Consider the following 25,027-nt stretch of genomic DNA (forward strand, 5'->3'; position numbering starts at 1 on the left):
TCAAGACAGCCCCTAAGGTGTCCTGAGTTGAGATGACCCCTGCCTTAAGAAATCCTCCATCTTGGTTTTGGAGGATTCCCCCAATACGAATAGTGATGTGCCCCCCTCCCCTCAGGGAGGAGGCACAAAGAGGATGTAGCCACCCTCCAGGACAGTAGCCATTGGCTACTGCCCCACCAAACCTAAACACACCCCTAAATTGAGTATTTAGGGTCGACCCTGAACCCAGGATATTAGATTCCTGCAACCTGAAGAAAGAAGAAGGACTGCTGACCTGAAAGCCCAGCAGAGACAACAACTGACTTGGCCCCAGCCCTACCGGCCTGTCTCCAGACTCAAAGAACCTGCACAGCGACGCATCCAGCTGGACCAACGACCTCTGAGGACTCAGAGGACTGACCTGCACCTAAAGGACCAAGAACCTCCCGAGGACAGCAGCTCTGTCCAGAAACAACAGCAAAGAAAGCAACTTTAAAGAGACTCTAACTTCCCGCCAGAAGCGTGAGTCTTCACACTCTGCACCCGACGCCCCCGGCTCGAGTTCAGGACAACCAACACTGCGAAGAGGACTCCCAGGCGACTCCAACAACGTGGACACCCTGAGTCTACCTCCCTGCACCCCCACAGCGCCGCCTGCAGAGAGGATCCAGAGGGTCACCCTGACTGCGACTGCTTGGTAACAAAGGAACCCGAAGCCTGGACCAAGCACTGCACCCGCAGCCCCCAGGACCGAGAGGAACCACCTACCAGTGCAGGAGTGACCAGCAGGCGGCCCTCATCCTAGCCCAGTTGGTGGCTGGCCCGAGAAGCCCCCCTGTGCCCTGTCTGCATCACCAGAGTAACCCCGGGTCCCTCCATTGTTTTCTATGACAAACCCGACACCTACTTTGCACACTGCACCCAGCTGCCCCTGTGCCGCTGATGGTGTGTTTTGTGTGCTTGTGTGTGTCCCCCCCCCCAGTGCTCTACAAAACCCCCCTGTTTGCTCCCTGCGGACTCAGGTACTTATCTGCTAGCAGACTGGAACCGGAGCACCCCTGTTCTTCGTAGGTGCCTATGTTATTTGGGCCCTCCTTTGACCTCTCCACCTGACCGGCCCTGTGTTGCTGGTGCAGTGGCTTTGGGGTTGCCTTGAATGCCCAACGGTGGGCTGCCTATGTCCAGCAGACTGAACTTGTAAGTGCTTTACTTACCTGATAAACTAACCAATACTTACCTCCCCCAGGAACTGTTGATTTTAGCACTGTGTCCACTTTAAAAAAAGCTATTTGCCATTTTTACCAAAACTGTGTATACTACTGTTTTAAATCAAAGTTCTATACTTACCTGTGTGAAATACCTTACAATTTATGTACTTACCTAAAATTTGAATCTTGTGGTTCTAAAATAAATTAAGAAAATAATATTTTTCTATATAAAAACCTATTGGCCTGGAGTTATGTCTTTGAGTGTGTGTTCTCATTTATTGCCTGTGTGTGTACAACAAATGCTTAACACTGCCCTCTGATAAGCCTACTGCTCAAACACACTACCACAAAATAGAGCATTAGTATTATCTAATGTTGCCTCTATCAACCTCTAAGGGGAACCCTTGGACTCTGTGCACACTATCTCTCACTTTGAGATAGTATATACAGAGCCAACTTCCTACACAGACCTTATGGAAGTGGGCTCTCCACCAAAACATTCACCTGTTGGCAGGATACCTTCTGGGAACAGTCAACAACTTTGCAGACCTGCTCAGCGGGCTGCAGCAACAAGTCCACAAACGGGAACTCCACCCACAAGTCCTATTATCTTACTTATAGAAATAGGGGTTCCCGCAGATCGACCTTTTTGCCACAGCAAAAAATCTCAAATGTCCAAGCTTTGCATCCAGGTTCCCGCACCCTTGATCCAAGGGCAATGCACTATGGATGTGTTGGTCAGGGATATTTGCCTACGCTTTTCCACCTCTCCCTCTTCTTCTCTTTCTAGTTCTGATGCTCAGGCAAACTTATCTTACAATGATCCTGGTAGCTCCCACATGGGTGCGTCAGCCTTGGTTCACAACACTCTTAAACCGGTCTGTGGTTCCCATGAGAAGATCCCCAGCAGGTCGGACTTGCTCACTCAAAATAAGGGATAAATCCGACACCTAGATCCGAAACCTCTCAACCTAGCAATTTGGCCCCTGAGGTCATAGAGTTTGCCTACCTTTGCTTACCATCAGAATGTGTACGGATATTCTCAAGGAAGCATGCAGACCCACCACTAGAGCTTGTTACACAGCAAAATGGGAGCGCTTTGTTTGCCATTGTCAATCCAAACAAATTGATCCCCTGAAAGCCAAGACATTGTCTGCTACCTGCCTAATTTACAAAAAGCTAATTTAGTGTACACTTCAATATGATTACACCTCACTGAAATGGCTGCTGTGCTCCAAAATAGACAACATCTTTCACTTTTCAAAATTCCAGTCATCAAAGCATTCATGGAAGGACTCAAACGAGTTACCCTGCCATGGGTTCCTCCAGCACCCTCTTGGAATCTTATCATTGTTCTCACCAGACTCCTGGGTCCTCCATTTGAGCCTTTACACTTGTGCCCCCTACAATTTCTTTCATATAATGTGTCATTCATAGTTGCCATTACCTCACTCAGGCATGTTAGTGAGCTTCAGGCTTTAACCTTAGGAGAACCCTTCTTCCAAATACATAGGGACAAAGTAATTCTGTGCACCAGTCTTAAATTCCTACCTAAGGTAGTCTCACAATTTCACCTCAATCAATCCACTAAGCTACCAGTCTTTACCCTCAGCCAGATTCGGTTGCAGAAAGAGCTCTCCATACCATATATGTCAAAAGGGCACTCATGTCCTGCACAAAGAGAGCTAAAACCTTCAGAAAATCTAAACAACTCTTTGTTTCTTTTTCTCCACCTCAGACATCCGAGTATCCACAGTGGCACTTTGTGCTATTTGGCTCTACTTTCACTAAAATCATTAAATTGTAATATCTCTGGCTCTACTGGTTGGATTTGTTTTGGTCTTGTTCTGCTTATGAAAAATAATTCTATTTTTCTAACTTGGTGGTGAGATCCTTTTTGTGTGGTGTTTTTCACTTTATTTGTGTTTGAAGAGTTGCACAAATACTTTACTCTTTGCCTCTATGTAACGCCTGACTGCTCTGTGCCAGACTACCAGGAGTTTGAGCACAGGTCAATTTAGGGTTGGCTTGTGCCTCCCCTTGACAAAGATTGTGTTGCTGCTTGACCAGGGCTTACTCCTGAGTCAACCAATAACCCAATTTCTTACACAATTGGGCAGCAGAATCAGGATAGAAACGGGTAACATCCCTACAACATGTAAATCTTCAGGAAAGGCTTCTGATTCTGCTGCACAATTGAGTATGTTATACATTATTCTCGTATGTGAGATTAGTAAAACTGCAGAATCATTCTGGTAAGATCAAATATGTTAAATTCACTGCAAATCAGAACCGTCTCATAAAACGTCATAAAGCCTTAATACCTACGCACTCTCACTACATCAGTACTTAATCTGCCCACTCCATGCTAATGCCGTCTGAAGATAGTGGAACAAGCTAGATACTTGAACAACAGCAAGCTAGTACGAGTTAATAGGATACAGTAGGCTGTTGGTAAGACCTTGAAGTAATAGTTGCATTTTTGTGACTGAGCCAAGGAAGATTCATTGAGAACAGTATAAATAATGATAGTAAAAATTGATATAAATCTGCCTGGCTGTGTGCTGCAGAAAGGACAAACAGTGAAATGTGCATGGGTAAGACAAACGTGTCATCCATTTTGGAAAACATGGCTGCTAGGCTCAAATTTAGACCTAGCTAACATGGGTTAGAATAACACATTTCTTAACAGTATTATATCATAGTGTACATGTGTAATTAAGAGTGAAATTAACTTTTGTGTGTTTTTAATGAGGTACAAAAATATAAATGCACATAAATCCTCAACATCAGCGATCTGTAAATAATTCCTTAGAGCTAAATTTGGTTGCTACTAGAGCAAGGGCCCAGAATGTCATTAGGCGTAACTCCAGCCTGATAGCCTGATCAGCACATTTACATAGCGTTCACTACCCTGTTATATCTCTTAGCCTGTTCTTAATATCAGAGGTGTAGAAGAAGTGTAACACATGTTTTTCTAAAATTAGTAGAGTGGATGGTAATCTCACATCTTCGATCAAAGAGTTCCAAATTGTTGTCTCTTGAACTGAGATTTTATTTTCACAGAAGGGACCCTTAGAAGGCTTTTATCCTTTCTGATGGGTAATATCACTAGATTAAAATTGCTAGTCCCAGATAGTTCAACATTCAGCAGGAAGGTTAAAACTGGATTCTCAAATAAACCTGCAGCCAGTACAGACATTTCTAGCCTCCAGAGGCGGTTTCCCTGCTGGGGCTCTGGGGCTACGCCCCCTTGCTTTGTTATGCCACGAGTGAGTAATAATCTTTTATTCGATCTTGGTATAAACAGAAAATGCCATCTAGCGGCAGCCCTAGTCAATTCTGCTAGAGAGAATGTCTGATGTCTGGCGCAGGTGCACGTGGCGCCAACACCAGCCATCAGAGATTATCCAGGGCTGGTGAAACCCCAAGCCCTGGCCTCAGACCCCTAGCACGCCTCAGTTCCTCCCAATCTGTGACGTGTGAAGCGTCACAGATCAAGTTTACCACAGGCATTGTAGGCTTAAACCCTGCAGTGCCCGTTTCTACATGTCACTCAGCCAGTCACCCAACCCTTTCCCAACTCATCACAGAGTTAAGAAAGGGTGGGATGAATGAGTAGAGGCCGAAAACTCAATCTGCGACTGCACAGGTTTGAGGTTTCAGTTTCAAGTAACGGGATCTGAAAGAAGCAACAGGACTCCAAACGAGACCTGCACTGGCAGCAAGGTGAATTAAAAATGCTTTGAAATACCGTGTATGTATGTGTGAGAGCCTGTGTCTGTGAGAGTGTGTATATGTGAGCATGTCTGTGTGTCTATGCGCATGTGTGTGAGTAAAAGTGAGAGTGCCAGTGAAGAAATGAGTCAGTGATTTTGAGTCAGAATGAGTGAGTCTGAGTATGAGTGAGTCAGAGTGAATCAGAATGAGTATGACTGAGCAATTCAGTGAGAATGAGTGAGATTGAGTGCAAATGACAGGCTGACTGAATGAGTAAGACTGAGTCACAGTGAGACTGAATAGAACTGAGTGAATCAGGGAGAACAAGTGAGTTATGAGGAGAATCAGGGAAACTAGGTGAGCTTGAGTGAGACTGAGCGGGAACGAGTGATTCAGACTGAGACAGTGAAACTAAGTGAGTCTCAGTGACACTGAGTGAGTTGGAGTGACATTGTGTGAGTCATAATGAGAGGGACTGAGTGAGAATGAGTGGAACTGATTGAGTCACAGTGCAATCAAGTGAATCGGAGTGAGAGGGACTGAGTGAATCAGGGAGAATGAGCGAGTCAGGAAAACTAGGTGAGATTGAGTGAAACTAAGTGAGTCATATTGAGAGTAAATGAGTAAGAGTGAGACTGAGCCAATCAGAATCACTTATAGTGAGTGGGATTGAGTGGGTCTGAGTGAGAATGGGCGAGACTGTATGAATCAATGGAACTGAGTGAGAGTAAGTAAAAGCGACTGATGACTAAGTCCGAGTAAAAATAAGTGAGAGATTAAGACTGACTGCAGCAAGTGTGAGTGAACCACTCAAATTCTCCAAGTAAGTGAGCTAGTCTCATTCACTGGAATCCAAGCCAAGGATTACACCACACCACTTTTAATGGTCACAAGCCACCACTTCTAACCTGCAATGCATTCATCCTCATAACCATACTGGCTGCGACATTCTGTGCTTAAGGTTATTACTGCATGATCACTGAAAACCACTACATCCAGCAGTAGGGAAAAAAAACACACACACACAGTCGTGGGCCTCACAACAGATGATAGAGACAGGATGTTCTAATGGCATGCTCCATATGAAATACGCATCATTAAAATTCGATCTAAAAAGAAATAATGGAGAAAAAGAAGAAAACACAGTTGCCAATACAGACAATGCTCTACATCGTTTCTAAACTTAAAGAACACAAGGTGTGACTCGTGAAATGTCACCTTAAAAACAGCAGATAATTGTGTCCCTGTACTTTGAAAATTCTGAGTGTACAAATACCTGTTTTGAAGTCGCTTTATTAACGGTAATGATGCCGGACATAAATAATATCATCAGTCAGTACATTTTGGCATAATTGCTCCCAAAATAAATGAAGAAACCCCTCAGTTCAATAGTTTGGACCAAAATAAACCGCCATCAGTTGAAAGTGAGCTTCAACTCAATAAAACCCGCATAGCGAGGATTGTCTATGGAGTGTATTGTCTGTTCTACAAGCAGGACGAGGGCCATAAGATTCGTATCTATGCCACAGTTCTGTTGAAAAACCCATCTGAAAAATGGGCAATGCATTTTGATTCTTGTCTCAGTTTTTAGGTTTCTGCAAAAGGTTCTTTGTAGAACAGTTCCCTCCATTTCTAACAATGCAATCAAGCGACAGGTGTGGAAGTAGTTGGAAGCCTGTAAATAGCATATTTATTGTACTCTTTGTGGGCGATTAATTTGAATTACCTGGAAGGCTGATAGAGTTTAGTTTCTTAAACACGGAAACCTTTGCCACGTAACGTTTTCGAGACCAGAAATTACAACATTAGCCACTGGGGGCTAGATAGGGCAACCAACAAAAAAAAAGTACATGCACAACGTTAGCTCTGAAGACTCTTTTAAAGATTGGAAGATATATCCTCCAACGTGCAAATTAACCATCATACTGCGCAAGAAATGATGCCCAGGGAGTGCTTCCCAAAGCTTTAAGAAGTACGACCTACTTTTTAGAACGACAAACACCAACCCTTAATGGACATGAGGCGGGCAAATGTTTAATACAACTAAAGCATCATGCATTATGCACCCAAATGATAATGTGTGGAAAATGGGTTTCAGTGAATGTTTATTTGTGAATCACTAAGTAAAGTGTATTGATTTGTTGTGACCCTATTCAAATCTTTGCTTCCATCACACCTCAGAATTCCAAAAAAGTGCTTAATTTTTGCTTTGCTACATTTCGTTTACAGCCCTTACATTTTGTTGTGTTACAAAGAATGACATCCTACATCCTTTCCTTTACACTCTCTGTACCCCAGCAAGATTGTCACATAGTTCACTTTACTTTTTTTTCTCTGCCTGCAAAGTGAGAGTTCGTAAAAAACAATCCCCATGTTAAAAAATTAAGCAGCGACTTGTCAGAAGACATATCCTGACATTTGACTTCTGTCTTTAGAGCACAGCAAATGTGACAAGATAGATACAGAATTCAGAGGCATCTTTATTTATTGCTTGGACTTTCATGACCCAAAAAAAATATGCTTGTGATGGCCTACTCTTTGGCAAACACTGACCTAGATACTCTTTCCTGGAGTCAGACAATGAATTCCATGTAAGCCTATAGATCGGAATTTCTAAATAATGATAACTGGAGACAATCTTTGGGGGCCTATATCATTTATATTTTAACATGCTAAAACTAAACATTTAAGTTTTATTGACATAACATTTGAGTTAATTAGTCAACGTGTAGGAGGCCAGTGGATTCATGGTACACTGGAAGGCCACATTCATTTAGTCAAGCAGTAGAGTATAATCTGCGTTATACATGACTACTTGATAGACCACGCCCCCTCAGGTGCAATATAGCACTCTTTGCAGCCCCCTGCTGGTGGGCACTGTTGGCAACATCCGCACTTTGCCTTACGAACTTACCAAACTCGGCAAGAACCGGAGTCTCATTTGTGCAATTGCTTGGAATTCTTGCCTCAGAAATTGGCCTATATTAAAGATATGAAAACCCCAAACATGAAGTTCTGATCAATATTTCTACTGGCTTATTCTTGACCTCTTCGATCTCCAGGCATCAGAATGCATCCAGAAAAGTTGAAATAGCTCTCCTGTGCTGTGTATTAGAATTTGGGGGGGAACTTTGCTAGCAGAGAGGAAAAAGGATAGGTTTAAGAGATAAAAGAGAAATACAGAATCAAAAATACATATCTTTGGTAATGTCCATACAAAAGATAGTCCAAAAATATACTTGGAGGGGATCCTTTTAGGGTGTCAGTCCTCATCCCCCCCCCCTCTTGTTTCATTTAAAATGTCCATTAATTTAGATGAGCAGCCGGGTCGAGACACACATGGCTGTGATAGATCCAAGGTTTCCAGCCATTCACGTTGTGAGCTGTGTGTGTGTAACCATGGTGACTGTTTAGGAGCCCTCGAAATGTTTCTCTTTCCATTTACGAGCAAAGTTCTGCATGAATACTTGATCTCTACATTTACATCGGGGAGGTTGTCCTCAGCGTTGGTGCGCTTTTCTTTTCCTTTAGTTATGTGTTTGGAAATTAACTTTGCACATTTTGTCCATTTACACAAATACATGTGAATTTTATCATTCAGTGTTTGTGACAAACCTTCACCCTGAATTTTATGTCTGGTGGCTGGAGCTTGGACATTGATGGATCTACCTGTCACTATTTGGTGAGGAGTCAAGTGATGGTCTGAGCTCGGGGTATTCCTCAGGGAAAATAGTGCTATTGGCAAACATTGTAGCCATTTTTGTTTTATTCAGGGTGGCGCACAACTTACCGATCTTACTCTTCAAGAGGCCGTTCAGGCGCTCTAATATTCCATTACTTTGTGGGTAGTATGAAGAGGAAAATTTGTGCTTTTATCCCTAGTAGTGCTGTTAGTTGTTAAAAAAATTGTATTAGAAAAATGAGTGCCATTGTCGGATCTTATGGCTTCTGGGATTCCCCATCAGGGGTTCACTTCCCGAACCTGGAACGTGGCTGCTGATTTGGCATCACACTGGACGCATGGTCCTGCCTCAATCCATTTGGAGAATGGGCAGACCACCACTATGAGGTACCTGTAGTTGTTACACCGGCCACTCATATCCACAAAGGCCAAATGGAGAGCCTTAAAGGGACCTTGTGGTCGTGGAATGGTGGAGCTTATCACTTTTAGAGCGGGATTAGGGGAATACTGCTGACAAGTCATGCAGCTTTGTAGATACATGGTTGTTGTGTCATGCAAATTGAGGACAAGCCAGTCTTGCTGTATTTGGGTTGCCAAATGGTCCCTGAAGTGCGATCTGGTAAAGGAACCTGATCCAGGGTGATTGCAAGCAAAGCTTGTGGCATAATTGGCTTTCCTTTATATTGTTTATATACTAGGTCCTTCCTGGACTGGTTGCATCCTCTGTTGTCCTATAACTTTTTTTTTTTTGTGACAGCACTGCTTTCTGTAGTTCCCTCAGGTGTAACCTTGCTCACTCAGTGTAGTGGGATGTGTCCTTATCTATGGTAGTCTTTGGTTCGGCCTCTGCTGGTGGGGCAGTCTGAGCCACCAGGACAGGGGCAGGTTGTGGGTCTGATGGTGCCTTTCGGGGTGTATATCTGGGTGCATCCTTAGCTGCTTGATCCGCCATTACCCCGGGATATGAAATCCTGACCCTTTGTGTGTGCTGCTCATTTTACAACTGCCACTGCCTGCGTTAGTGCCAGTGCCTCCATTAGGGCGTCTAAGACCTCCTAATGCATCACAGGACTACCATCTGATTTAAGGAACTCTCGTCTACTCCATCTCATGATACTGGAGTGTACAGTGGTTGTTACGTATGCTGAATCTGAGTATCTTGTAACTGTTTCTCCTGCTCCCGATTTAAGGGCCATTATTAATGCTGTGAGCTCTGCTGCCTGTGCCGAATAGTGTGCAGGCAAGGGCAATTTTTCTATGAGCTGTTGTTTATCCAAGGAGTTGTGTTGCGGAGCCCACACTGCCACTGCCCCAGTGTATGTAATTCCTGTTTCTTAGTCAATTGGGAAGGAACGGTCCACAAAACAGACAACGCTGTCTGGTATAGGGTCCTGTATGGCTTGACTGCACTCATGGACATTATATGTCGTACAGTCGTGCTCGTCCTCCTCAGGGTTTAATACTGGGTGGGCGAAGAATGTTGCAGGATTGGCCGGATGACACTTTACAACCTTCAAGGATGGTAGTGACAGTATCACCTCCTATCCTGATACACTCTTGAGTAGTCAGAGTGGCCTTGGCCTTCTGAATGATGGCAAACACTGCATGCTCTGCGTAGAGCGTTGGTAGAGCCCCGAGAACTATGAGGGTGCTCTTCTGCACTGCAAATGCTGCAGTAGCCAGAGCTTGTTCACAAAGATGGTGTCAAGGATGGTGTCCTTTCATGACTGAGTCCAGCAGCCCACTGAACTATGCGATTGGTTAGTGTCCTAGCGAATACTTCTGTGTGAGGACAGTTGTCATCACCTGAGCATTGCAGTGGCCATACAGGTAGAACTCCTTGATGTAGTCTGAAGTTCCCAGGGCGGTAGCATTTGTTAACCCATCCTTCCGTCTCTGGAAAGTTTCCCTTATTTTTAGTGTCCAAATGATCTTATTCTCCCTATGTCTTGCCTTCTTGATAGCCGCCAACACTGGGGCTAGTAGAACTCTATAATCAAATACCCATTGTCGCACGTAGTTAGTCTGCATTCTTCTGATCGTTTCCGGCTCTGACATTTGCCGAATGGAGGCTGCACTTTCAGGTGCTACACGTTTACCAGATGGTGACAGTAATTATCCTAAATATTGGAATTCTTCCTTGCAGTACTGAATTTTTCCCTTCTCCACCTTTTATCCTCTGTGGGCAAAAGTGATTAGAAGAGATATAGGCCCTCATTACGAACATGGTGGTTTGGCCCGCCATGCCGGCATTGGCGGCTGAAGCCGCCAGCCAGCATGGCGGGCCAAACCGCCATATTCTGAACATGGTGAGGGACGCCATCGGCAGCCCTCACCCACCGCGAGGCTCCCGCCGTCAGGCAGCCTGGCGGTGAGTTGAAACACTATCTGCCAGGGTAGCACCGCTACCCTGCGGATAATGTTTCATTTCCCGCCAGCCTTTTCCTGGCGTGATATCCTGCCAGGAAAAGGTTAGCAGAGGGAGTGCCCCTGCACTGCCCATGCACTTTGCATGGGCAGTGCAGGGGCCCCGGTGCAGAGCTCCGTTGCGCGGGCAGTGATCTGTGCGACAGGTGCAACTGCACCTGCCGCACAGAGGCATGGACGCCGGCTCCATGTGGAGCCGCCATCAATGTCCCGGCCAGGCCTTTCTGTGAGCCAATGGGCGGAAACAATGTTTCCGCCCGCCGACCCACAGAAATGTTTATAATGTGGCCGGCGGGGTTCCGGGGTCGCTGGCGGTCAGTGTTTTGACTGCCAGCATGAACACCATAGTGTCCCTTCTACACTGTTGCTCGGTAGGATTACAAACTGTCACATTGGAAATTTGACAGATGATTTTTTTATTGCTCTGTTGAACACACTGTTGGACACGCAATACCCTTGGGGCAAATGAGAGTACAAATACTGGGTCCTGAGATAAGAGAACGCTGTGAGATAGTGACTATCTGGATGGAGAGGAATGCTGAAGAAGGTGTTGTTAAGATCGAAAACTGAAAAGTACCTGGCGTCCTGTGGAATGTTTGTGAGGATAATGGAGGGGTCCGGCACAATTGGGAATTCGGGTAACACAATATTCTTCAGCAGACCCAGGTCTTGAACCATGCACCAAGTATTGCCCTTAGCTTTCTTACCCAGGTATATAGGGGTGTTACAAGGTGACACTCCAGGGTAAATTACTCCCTGTACTAGTAACGCCTGTATAGAGGGGCCGATGCCCTCCTCTACTTCATTGGACAAGGGGTATTGTTTTACTCTAGGTAAGATGGCATCTTCTTTAAATGTAATCCAGAATGGTGCGGCAGTGCAGATGAGACCAACATCATGAGGATCCTTAGTCCACAGGACATCTGGCACCTGTGACAAATTGGTCTCTTCTACTGAGTTCAGAGCTGTGCTTGGTATGAGCGTTCTGACCTCTAGCAAAGTCCTTAGTGGTATGTCATCCTGGAAAAATATAATCCTTTTCTTGGGGCTATCATCAAATAGCTTGTCGTCCAGTATCTCCCTAATCATCTTTCCTGTCTCAAGGAAGATGACACATGCCCAGAAAGTACCACTATGGTAGCTGATTAGAGGGTGCCATAGGTAGGGGTTAGTTCCAAACCCTCTATCTGCAAAATGAATGGTCATATTCAATTTTGCCATCAATTCTCTGCCTAACAAATTCGCTGGGGCAGCTGGTGAGAACAGTGCGCAGCCATCAATGTCTCCCCCTACCTTCATCTCTACTGGTTTGGTAAAAGGAACACTTATAATTTCCCCAGAGAATCCCTGTGTGTCCATGAATCTGTTAAAAATCACAAGTCCTCCCTCTTTAATACAGGATTTTGTTTCTCCTGTATCTATGAGGAATGCATATCTCTTGTCATTAATGGACACCGTGACAGTGGGTTTCTCATCTGGCCTATGTGTCACTGACAAGGCTGGACACATAGAAATACTCTCATTGTGCGTATCCCCCCTGCAGGGTTTACCTGGAAAGGATTTCCTCCCTCACAGCCACCCCTCCTTGTCTGTTTTGAGGTGGGGTTTCTGAGGAGAGGGTACTTGATAGTGCTGCTGAGGCAGTCCTTGCTGCGCTTGGAGATTCCTGGTGACTGCACATTTTGCAAGGGTGTTTGGGGCACATATGTGATCTGTGGATTCTGCCGAGACTGCACTGTCATCTTTCAGGATGGACCATAAATTCTCATTCCTCCTTTTTGCTCATTCCACTTCTTCATGTTACAGTCTCTAATAAGATGCCCAAACCTCTGACAATAATAACATGCCTGATCCCTTTTTGGACGGCCCCTCCTACCTCTTCCTACTCCTCTTCGTCCCTCTTTACTATTTCCTTGTGTCCTTATATCATCCTGCCGCTGTGGATACTGTTTTTGGGTGACCCCTGGGACCGTTCTGGGAATATTGCAGTCATCTGAGTGTCCGCTGCCACTACAGCACCTTCCATTGCTCCCTTCTTCGCTAACTTCTTCTACACCAACTTGGCTGCCACTTTCTCTGCTATTTCCTGTTTGCTTCTTCTTGCAAAAATGGATGATGTGTGCTTCAATTTCGGTCCAGGGTTTGGCTTCCAAAGCCACTCTTATCTAAGCTATCCTGTGTTAGACCAGGTATCCTTGGCGTGGCCGCCCCTAACGTTTTGCCTCTGCTTCCCAGGTTGTTGCTGTGTGCTGGACTCTGTTTTTGCTGCTTTTGTTGCGCTGGGCACTTTACCACTGCTAACCAGTGCCAAAGTGCAAGGGCTACCTATGTGTAAATTGTATGTGTAATTGGCTTTTCCATGATTGGCATATTTGATTTACTAGTAGGTCCCTAGTAAAGTGCATTACAGGTGCCTAGGGAATGTAAATCAAATGCTACTAGTGGGCCTGTAGCACTGGTTGTGCCACCCACATGAGTAGCCCTGTAAACATGGCTCAGACCTGCCACTGCAGTGTCTGTGTGTGCAGTTTTAAACTGCCAATTTGGCCTGGCAAGTGTACCCACTTGTCAGGCCCAAACCTTCCCTTTTTATGCATGTAAGACACCCCTAAGGTAGGCCCTAGGTAGCCCCATGGGTAGGGTGCTGTGTATGGTAAAGGTGGGACATGTACTGATGTGTTTTACCTGTCTGAACAATGAAATACTGCCAAATTCGTTTTTCACTGATGCAAGGCCTATCCCTCTCATAGATTAACATGGGGGCTGCCTTTAAGTATCCTTAAAGTGCTGTTTCCATTTGAGAGCAGATAGAGATATGTGCTTTGGAGTCTCCGAACTCACAATGTAAAAATACATCTTTTGGTAAAGTTGGTTTTTGAACTGTCTGTTTGAAAATGACACTTTTAGAAAGTGGGCATTTTCTTGCTTAAACCATTCTGTGACTCTGCCTGCTTGTGTATTCCCTGTCTGGGTCAGACTGACAGTTGGGCTGTTTGTGAATCCCCTCTAGACTGTGACACAAAGGAAGCTGGGGAGTATCCTGTATATCCTGATGATCCATCAGGGCTACAGTTGAGGGAGGAGTGGTCACTTTCATCTGAATGGGCTGTGCCTGCCCTCACACAAGGCAGTCTCTAACCCTCTGGTGTGAGTCTGGAGCCAGACTTGGGCAAGGCAGGATTTGGTGAACAACATAGACTTTCCTTTGACGTTTGCCTACTTCAATGGCAGAAAGGGTTGTAAGTAGTGGATCCAAAACCCCAGATTTTTAGATCACTTCTGGATTCAAGAGAAACCCCTTGCCAAGGAGAGGAGCTGAGGAGAAGTGCTGCCCCTTCCTGTGGCTGTGCTTTGTTGGGCTATCCTGCAGTTACTGCTTTTGCCTGTGAAAGGGGACAAAGTGGCGGAGGCCTGTTTGACTATGACAGAGCCTCTTTTGGCCAGGTGTACAAGCCATGCTAGTAGTGCCCCCGTTCGATCTCGCTTAGTGTGTTCCTGTATCATATAATTTTTGTAATTGAATCACCAGAGATGTTCTACCTCCACCGCTACCTTTTCCCTGGCCTCCAAGACTTCAGCTGGGATCTCCGGGTGGTCTTGCCTCTGCTTTTTGAGAGCTCTCAAGTCTTTTTGCTTCCTCGATATCTCAAAGTAGTGTCTGTCTCACCACTATGATCTAAGATGTACAACGGCCTCTAATCACTGTCTTGAAGGCCTCCCATTCTGTTAGCTGGTACAAGGTGGTGCCAGTATTCTCGGCAAAGTAGGAGCCTGTGGTGTTTCCGAGAGTGTTGCCGGATTCTGGGTCTTCCAAGAACTCAGGCGTAAATTCCAAGTCGGTACCGCAGGCCTGGGTCTGCTCCAGTGCAGTCCCAGTAGGAGGGCATTGTGATATGAGACCATTCTTGTTAGGTACTTAGTGAATGCTGCTGTCTCATGGATATCTGGGGAGCACAAATTGGTGTCCAACTGCACATGGAGGTCGTGCATTGGCAAATAGGAATAACCCATTCCTCTCAGTGTTGAGAGAACCAGGAATCAACCACTCCTCATTCCCTTTACCAAGCAGAGAACGATTGGGCTCCCCTACAAATTGGGGAGTCCTGTAAGGGAGGATGGGAGCAGTCTTTAATCGAATCAGCCACACAGTTGTAATCCCCACCAAGTAAGATAGAGCCAGTCATATGAGGTGCTAAGACCCTGGCGAGCATGAAAGAGAATGCTGTCTGATCTGAGTTGGGGGCATAAATACTTCCTATGGTAATGTCCCGACCATCTAACCTCCCAGTGATGATCATGTATCTACGCTGTGGACCTGTCACCTGACTGGTGCACTGGTAAGGGACTCCAGCTTTGATCCATATCAAGGCTTTACAAGCAAAGGAGGAATACGTAGTATAGTTAAGTTAATCACCCTCAATCGATGGCCAAGTGCAAGCTCTTCTTTGGTGTTGATATGTGTCTCCTGGAGCAATGCAATCTGAATTCCTCAGCGTACTAAATGTGAGAATACTTTGTGTCGTTAGTGCATGCCCCGGATGTTCCAAGACAGCAGTTTGTATGTCACTGGGGAAGCCATGATGTGTAATAGTAGGCGAACATGGCGGCATTGTGACTAGGTGATAATTGCCTTGTGCTCAGGGATCACCCTTTCCTCCTGTCTCCTTTGGAGTACTCTAGTAGAGGTGTCGTGGAAGGCCCTCAGGTAGCCTCCACGCTGGTGCCAGGAGCGCTATGTCCCCCTTCCTTCACCACAGTGTTGTTGCGGGCTGGCCTCGACCCCTCGTTCGCAGGCTCCCCTCCTTGCCTCTTCTCCGCTTTTACGTTCACTCGCTGCTCACTCTGGTGGTGGTGGGGGGGGGGCACAGAGGTCAGTTAGGGCCTTCCCACAGTGCTCTCCCTTGCGTCTGTACTAGCGTGGTCGGGCCCTCCTCGCTCCCCGTCTCAGCCGTCTCACTTCGCAAGTCGTAGGTGAGTGCCGGGAGTGTGTCAGGGGGGCTGGCTCCGTTCACGCCTTCGGCTGACGCTGTGTTTATTCAGGCATTGCAGGTCGACCCAAGCAGCCCTTTCAGGGGCACCTTTTCGAGGCCTTCATCTCACCTCGTTCCAGTCGCAGCTTGCGGTGGTTCCTGTGTCACTCCCTCAGTCTCTAGATTGCTGGGAAGCAGCGGCTTCCATTCTTTTCCTGGCTCCGGTTAGAGGTCCCTCTGCTGTGCCACGCTAGGCACATGCTGCCATTGCCTGTGGAATCGCACTCTGCTGGGCAGCCGCGATCCTCGGCCAGCCCCCTGGTCACCATTTTGCATGCTGCAGTTCAGGCCAGTGGAGGGGCTATATCCCCGGTTCAGTTGTTCTTGGGGGCAAAAGCTGTCCTCCACCAGTCCCTCTGTGTTGTTGTTCAATAGGGTTATCTTTGCGGGGCACCTGAGCGGGCATCAAACTCAGGGTGCAGGCAGATGGGGTCTCTCCTGGCTGGAGCTCAGAAATCCAGGGCTGCCCGCTTCGGCGTCTTGGCCAAGCCCCTAGACATTACTCGTTCTTTTTTACACATTCGACAAATGTTTATGAGCTAGCATTCTTTGACCTATGGCTGCGTGCGTGCTCTTATGTAAACGTAATTTATTTGAAGTGTGTGCTTACAGCATTGTGTGCCAAGACTCCAGAGTACTCAGAATTTGGGGCCAGATGTAGGAAACTGTTTGCGACTCGCAAACGGCAAACTTTGCCGTTTGCGAGTTGCAAAACGCAGTTTCCTATGCAGAAATGCATTTTGCGAGTCGGAACCGACTCGCAAAATGCATTTCCGACTCGCAAATAGGAAGGGGGGTTCCCTTCCTATTTGCGACTCGCAGTGGGATGCAATACCATTTGCGACCGCAGACGCGGTCGCAAATGGCATCGCAGTTACCATCCACTTCAAGTGGATGGTAACCCACTCGCAAATTGGAAGGGGTCCCCATGGGACCCCTTCCAGTTTGTGACTGGACCCAAAAATATTTTTTCAGGGCAGGGAGTGGTCCAAGGGACCACTCCCTGCCCTGAAAAAATACCGAAACTAAAGGTTTCGTTTTTTTTTTTAAGTGCAGCTCGTTTTCCTTTAAGGAAAACGGGCTACACTTAAAAAAAAAAAAAAAACTGCTTTATTTAAAGCAGTCACGAACACGGAGGTCTGCTGACTACAGCAGGCCTCCATGTTTGCGAGTGCCTTGACTCGCTATGGGGCCGCAATTTGCGACCCACCATTGCGACCCCATAGCGAGTCGCAGTCGGTGTCTGAGACACCGTACTGCATAACATTTTGCGACTTGCAAACAGCGAGTCGCAATGACTCGCTATTTGCAAGTCGCAAAATGTTATTTTGCTACATCTGGCCCTTGGTTTCTTCCATACACCCATTGTAAGTCATGCGTCTGTGTGCTTTGGGCCAATTCAAGTTAAAATGCTGGTGACTAATCAGTCTGTGATCTGTTTGTAGGCATGGAGAGTGTGCCGGGGACTTGTGTGCTAATGTTGTAAATACCTACAAGTTAGACAGACATGAGTTAGCCTTTACCAGATTACCCCTTTGTGTTCTTTACTCTGCTACATCCTCGAATGAACCTTTCACCTTGCTTGTGTCAGTGTGGGGGTTTGTCCTAAACTGATTTTTGATTGTGAACAGCGGTGTAGCCTCTATTGGTGCTTGATTTTGCGCAATGTTTTCACATTTCATATTCACAGTAGTGCGGATATGTTCTGCGTTTCGTACAACATTCTGCTTGTCGCCTGATCAATATTGGCATTGTGACCTGCTCTATCTATGGCACCATCTCCAATTCTAGTCTCAGATCATACAGGCATTCCTTTCTTTAAACACACCACCACCTATATGTTCTCTGCACTTATTATTCCCTTACTCCTGATGGCCTCCTAACCAACCCGTCTGAGGACTTTATATCCTTCAAGGAGGTGTTGAGCAAAGCAGCTGGTGTCTTTGAATTGCCTTTAACCTTGCCAGAGGTTAAAGTGATCATTTTGATTGAAATTGTGCACACTGATCAATGTGTGTCAGAATCCTTTTTGCCTTTTAGTGAGACATTTATGGATTTGGTGATGTCAGTTTGAAATAGGCCAGCAAGCGATCCTCTATGTTGTGGCTTGTTGTCACTCACCATCCTCGGGTGACGCAACGTTTCCATCTTCTCACACAGCTGCATTGGGCCTGTAGATGCATGTTCTTGATTTTATATGTTTCTCTGATGGTCCTTCCTTAGCCTCTCCAGCTGATGGAAAAGGAATTGATAGGGGAAAAAAAAAATTCTTTGTTGATTTGTATGTTTGCAACTGTAGCACTATGTGCATCCTGGTGCATTACTCCCACAATCTCAGGGATGGTGGTCTCTCTTGTGCTGGATCACATGATAGGCCCAGCTCTCCCTGTGCTGCTGCATCTCTGTTGCACTTGTCTTCTCTTCTCCTTTCTTTACTCCTGTTTTTTTTTGTGCCTTTTTGCTCTTACCTCATTCTCCCTGCTTTCTCCTTGCTTTCCCCCTCCCCTATTTTTTGTGTGCCTTCTCCTTGCTTTTCTCTCATTTTGTTTTACTGCTTTCTGCTTGCTTTTTCCTTGTTTTTTGCTTTTCCCTAGTTTTTCTCTGCTTTCTCCCCTGTTTTTGTACCTTCTACTTGCTTTTCCCTGGTTCTTACTGTTTCTCCTTGCTTTTTCCCCTTTGCTTATTCCTCATTTTCATTGCTTTCGCTGGGACCTGCAAGTGTCTGGATACCCTGTCGGGTGATTAGCCGAGCTTTACAAATACTGATTGGTTTACTGATTGATGATTGTTTTCGGTTTGCTAGACAACTTCTCAGGTATGCTCTTGGCACTTTTTACTCACTGCCCCCATTTCTGGGATCCTCAGTGGCCCTTTTTAGGTCGAACTTGCAAGTGCTTTGACCTGTTGTAAGAATTCTGGGCTTTAACTACGCCCACCTCGTACCCATCACCTTGACTCGCTCATGGGCTTGCCTTTTCAAAAATCTTTTGTTATCACCGGTAAATGCTTTACTTTTGTTCCGCCTTGGGGAGGTCATGCTACCGCCTTGCATACTGCCCCGGTTACATGGATAATTGCATGATTGCCAATATGTTTGACTGTGAGCAAACTTCTTTTTCCTATTGTGTCTCTCCTTCGCACTCATGTTCATGGCGGCAAAGGGCCCTTTAAATCGGCCCACTTTTGTCAACTGTTTTACTCTTCATTTTTTTACTAGGTAGTAGTCTTTTGTTACCTTTTATTTAATGTAAGACAATTCATGGCACGATCCCTGCCAACACGGTCACATTTGGAAATCAAAAATGCAACAGAAGAATATGACGGTTAACGGCTTCACCTAGAGGAGTTCAATTTCACTTCCCAGCGAGGGAACAGTGATGCATCAGAGTTTACCAGTCAAGACTCCAAAGGCAGCGAGCATGCATAGTGGCTCAAGCCTGACTGAAACTAAGCCTTTCACTTTTGAGACACTGCGTGCTCACCGACACCCTGTGAAATAACTCGTCTACTGTCCATGAATATTTACGGTGTGTCAAAGGTCACATGTACAACCTTTGACCTGAAATCACACATTGATTCTAGGCAAGAGGAGACCTTATTTCATTACAGAGCCATGTACTGCATCTCTGTGGAGGTCAGAAATCAATTTGATCTTCTGTGCAGTGTCAAGCAGGTTTGAAGGGCTACAGTGACAAAGATGTTCTTTTCCAATGTTAAAAAACACTTGTGCCTTTTCAAAAAATGTTTTGTAACTTCATCTCCAGGATAGCAATATGTGTTTTTTCCTGTTCTGCGACTTAACCTATGTAGCTATACATAAGAGGAAATTACACTTGTCCTCAGCACTGACAATAATAAACCTATAAAGGAATTATATTTTTTCGCTCTGGCTTTCTAAGCTGTCTCGCTAGACTATTGTTTCCAAAAAAAACATTGTGCATAATACAATTTCATTGGGGTGCTTTGGTCAGCAGGTTTCATCCATTGGTCTTTTGAATTGTTATTCATACTCTGTTTCAACACATCACAGCATAAAGCATGAGACAATGTGTGCTTGGTTGCGTTATGATTTCTAATTGTTGCCTCCACAACAAGTAATTGTAAAACACACAGCACAACTGTGGAAGGTTTGTTTTTCAAATATTATTGAAACCATAAGTGAATATTTTTTATATGTGTAAATTTGCTGCAAGCATGTTTGGCCCCAGTTAGGTGGAGGCAGCTTTATTTTTTTCTTTTTATTTTTTGGCATGTGCTTGCAGTAACAAAGATATCTAAAATAAACATTGCACCAGCATGCCAAGGGCCATACATGTGGGCTTTGCCAATGCAAGTTTACGTTTGAATTCATTTTTCCCAATAGAAAAGTTTTAAAAACGGGTTTCACATAGCAGATTAAACATTTACTAACAGTCCATAAAATACACGTGACCAAATATTTAGCAAAATATTGAGGTGCATCCGTAATGGTGAGCCCATTAACTTCAGACCAATAAAACAGAAAACTTATCACACATACAATTTATCAAAGTAATTATTTTTTAAAGTAAGGATAGCCTTTAACCCTGCATGGAAGGTTAATTATTGCATCATCACTGTTCAATGTCACTTATTTAACTGACCAGCTTAGCAAATTATCCAAGGTAAAGCTCCTTCTTTTAAAAAAGACTTTCCAAAAGCCTACTGCTCTTTTGCAGTACTGCACCATGCAGTGTTTTCCTTGAGTTCCTTGTATGGTTTGTTGCTCCTTGTTTTGAAATACTCTATTTGTTTTTGGATGCACAAAATGTGGGACCCTGCGTCCAACACAGTTGAGCGTTTGCACTTTTTTATGTTGAGCGCCCAAGCGCTTTGGCCTTTTGTTTAGTATTGTGGGCTTTTAACCACGCCCACCTCAGGCCCATCACTTCAGCTCGTCCCTGGCCATGCCTTTCAAAAATCACTTGATGTAATTGCTTTACATTTGTCCCTCCTTGAGGCTGTTTTTGTCACGCCTTGCAGACTCCCCCAGTTACATGGATTATTGCACGATTGCCAATATACTTCAGCATGGGCGAGACAAAATAAAAAATAATACTGCCCACGGTGAAGTATATCGGTAATTGTGCAATAATACTTGTAACGGACAGTCTGCAAGGCATGACAAAAACAGCCTCAAGGTGGGACAAATGTAAAGCATTTACCAATGACATCAAGTGATTTTTAAAAGGCAAGCCCAGGAACGAATTAAAGTGATGGGCATGAGATGAGCATGGTGAAAACCCCACAGTACTTACAACAGGTTAAAGCGCTTGCACGCTCAACCTTAAAAGGGTGGTCTTATACCCTGTATGTTATAGTTGTGGTCCTTGTAGGATGTGGATCTATTTGGAATATCTTGGTGTCAGCTGGTCTTCTGCCTAGTAACAGCAACTATTTCCAGGCTCTCTGTTTGTTATCAGCAAGAGCATACTCTGGATGGCTCAATGTGATTTATTCTGTCAATCATCGCTAGGTTTATTTACAGCTTGGGCCTGCAGGAATATTCTGGAGGATTTCTGTTAAGATTTTTCGTTCTTTAACATGAACTTTTTGAAATAATTGACCCTGGTGTTTGTTTCTTTTGAGACAGATGCAGAGTACCACTCAGGAAATAATGCACATATGAAATAAAATGTCTTTAGTAAGCTGATATGAATAAAACATCAGGGAAAAACACAGTATCACACAAAATGGCGAGTTCTACAGCTTAGGAACTTATACTAGTGGAAAATGAACGTACAGCAAGCAACACACGTAGAGATACATGCCAAGGCGACTCTTATTGCAAATTTCAGACACATGGCCATTTCAGAAAGTTAAGATAGCTTTAATCCAAGAGCTACATGAAACTTATTGAAATCCCCAAATCCCCTGAAGTCCAAGGATAGGTGCAGTACATGTGATAATTTTTCAAGCTTTTTTCACCAATAGCCAAAACTCTTAAGAACTAAGCACCAGATGATCTGTTTTGTACTGTTTCTAGCAGATATTTAATAAATGAATAACTATCTGAATCTTTGGTATTATGCATTTGCTCAAATCAAAATTTTGATGTTTCAGCCAGTGTTTCAGTTCACTGCTCAAATAGGAGCAATGCAACATCTTAAAGACCAGCTAGAACAGAGAACACGAATGATAGAGGCTAATATTCACCGGCAGCAAGAAGAGTTGCGCAAAATACAAGAACAGCTTCAGCTTGTCCATGGCCAGGGGCTTCAAGTGAGTCTGACTTTCTTTGCTTGGTTTAAGAGTTTTATTTATTTTGTAAACAGTTTTAAGTGTTTTGACAATTTAAGAAGTGCAGAGCCATTTTATTATTGTATGTTCTGACTTCTTGAAGTAATTCATGGATTTTCTTAAAGATGTTTTTACAGCAGCCAACCACTGGATTAAACTTTGGTTCTATGCAGCTCTCTTCTGGAAGTTCATCTAATAATCAACAGCTTACACCAACGAATGTTCAAAGCCAAACCATTCAAACTAACCCTATTCAAGGAGGTCTTAACACTGGACATCTAGGAACTCAACTTAGTCAGCAGCAGGCTTTTCAAAATACAAATCAGGTAATACACGTTTTGGTGGGAAGTTTAATAAGATCTGTGTATTCAGTGGATTTCAATAAAAATGAAAGATAAGACTTGCAGACACGTAGGAATGCATGAAAGGACATTTGCCCCTATCCCTTGAATTTTTAGTAACTAACAGCCTCTAATTGGGATTAAGTGGGCCGCTCACACCCCTTTGGGCTCCGTTGTCACTGCATCTGCTGCTCTGTTGAGGGCTGTGCTCCTGAACAAATTGAAAAATTGAAGGACAGATGACTTTCCTTAAAACAAATTAACCCCAAATACACATTTCCATTGGAGACTAAAAAGTACGTTAGTGACATGAAGTAGTAAGCAAGAGAAGACAATATGATAACTTGTGTAACTTTGTAGTGAAGAATCCTAAAATTACGCCTTAAATGAAGACACTGATTTTTTCATAAAAGTTATGTTTTTAAAAACAATTCATTGTAACTCATGTATTAAGGAAGTCATGGACCTTGTCGTGAACGTAGAAAATTATGCATTTACTTCACCTCAGTTTTATGCTCTAGTTTTTCTTCAGTCTTCTTATCCTTCTTTATGGTGGACCCAGTGTGCAGTCTACACTGGTAGCATCACACTTTACTAGCTTACAAGCTTACTAGTCTGTACATGAAGAAATGGATTTAATTAGGCATGCATCTTTTTTCCTTCATCAGTACCCCTCTTTGCTGAATAACAAAACTCCAGATACATAACGAAAATGACAGAATTTCCAGCAAGAAATTGTACATTGACATCTCTTTCAACAACATTGCGAGTGAACTACAATTGCTAGTATCCCTATTTCTTATAGAGGCTTCTTTTTTTAAAAGATATCTTTATTGCATTTTCTAAACATATATTCTCAATCTCAGATCTTCTTGACAATGTTTCTTACATCACTGGTAACACAAGGTAAGCAATTATTATTTGTCAATGCATGTCATTTATGCCCCATCTTATGTTCTCCCCATAATGGCCTAAGGCATGAGGAGAGATACGCAACCATTCGTGGTTTCTTAGTAGCTTGCAATACAACTTAAACTATAAACTGAACTAGGCATATCTGGGGAGCCCCTCCTATTAAGCATGTATGCATTTAAGTAAGGGCATGCCATTAGCTTTTATGGTGCATTTAGTCATATTCAGCCTCAGAAAGGGTCTTGGGCAGACTATCCTTAAACTTGTTCTAGCCATCTTCTTTTGAGATATCATTTATATAGTGGGCTTTGAGGATACTGCCTCTTGGGCCTTGGTCTATCCCCCCCTTCGCACCTCTTGGGCCACAGTTATCCCATCTATGGTGTGGTTTCCCAACCATTCAACATCTCCTGCCACATCCCAGCCATAGGTTGGTGCCTGACGCCCGCGCGTCTTTTTCTTATAGAGGCTTCTAATTGCATATTCCTCACTTTATCAGTTGCCCCAGGCACCAGATTGGATCAGAAGCTTTTGAAGCAATACCCTTGAGTACGGGTAAGTGAAAATGTGCCTCCCTGTCTGAACCATCTTGCCCCAGGCATAACGTCGAGGTCTCTCCACCTTTGCTTCTGATGCGGATCCAGAGCTCATCAAATTCTGTCCACTTGACCGACTTTGCTACCCAAAATGTCTTCTTGGTGTGCAGGCATGTTTCCCCTGAAACAACAGAGTGTAAGCTGTGTCAGCACTGTGATCGACAGATGTCGCTGACAAACACACACAGTCTTCCTAGGGTGCCTTGGCTCCAAACACGACTCTGTGTCGTGTGACTGCTGCATGAAGATTAATCCCAAGGCCATCCATGACCATGAAGCCAAATTCACTGATGCCAAACTCTGAAAGAAGTCGAGAAAAAGGTCCCAGTTGACGTTGAGGGCATAGACACACTCTCACTCTGAAGGCTTATCTTCCGGTCAGAGGGGGTGGATAAGTATAAGAAATTAAAAAACAAATAAAAGAAATCACGTGAGAAATCTAAGCATGGATCTCTGTTGTCCCGCCACTCTCATCATTCATTTGCATGACACCCAAGGTACCTCCAGGCCACTGAGTTGTTCTCTCACATAGGAATCAATTCCACTTCTGCTTCCATTCCATCCCGAGCCCGGTATACCACAATGACACAACAGCTCCGTGAGCTGGGAGAGGCCATTGATAAAATCCCTCGTATCCCTCTGGAGCACCTTCAGGCTCGAAGTATGTGAGATGGCTCCAGTCGGGTTACCACTGACCGATCCGTCCCCGATGCTGACTGTGCCACTCTGCTTTGACTTGAGGCCTGCACCTTCTTCAAGCTCAGCTCCAGAGCAATATCCAGCGCCGAGTTCTGCACTGCAACAGAAGCTGCCAGCACAAGTCTCAACGCTGGCACAAATGTCTCTAATACCAGAAATGGAGCCAATACTGTTA

At 44.6% G+C, this 25,027-nt stretch overlaps 1 protein-coding gene across 19 annotated transcripts in view; it reads left to right on the forward strand.

Annotated features, from left to right (window-relative positions):
- CLOCK (clock circadian regulator) overlaps positions 1-25,027 on the forward strand; it is a 1,126,282-nt gene that overhangs the window by 922,587 nt on the left and 178,668 nt on the right. For 10 of the 19 annotated variants that reach the window (XM_069200997.1, XM_069201081.1, XM_069200964.1 and 7 more), the window contains 2 exons: positions 22,128-22,286; positions 22,430-22,630. In XM_069200997.1, coding sequence (XP_069057098.1) covers positions 22,128-22,286; positions 22,430-22,630 — 360 coding nt within the window. The remainder of the gene's footprint in view (positions 1-22,127; positions 22,287-22,429; positions 22,631-25,027) is intronic. The other 9 variants (XM_069201058.1, XM_069201097.1, XM_069201098.1 and 6 more) reach the window with 1 other exon arrangement.

This window comes from Pleurodeles waltl, chromosome 1_2, assembly GCF_031143425.1.
Source record: "Pleurodeles waltl isolate 20211129_DDA chromosome 1_2, aPleWal1.hap1.20221129, whole genome shotgun sequence".
NCBI lineage: Eukaryota > Metazoa > Chordata > Amphibia > Caudata > Salamandridae > Pleurodeles > Pleurodeles waltl.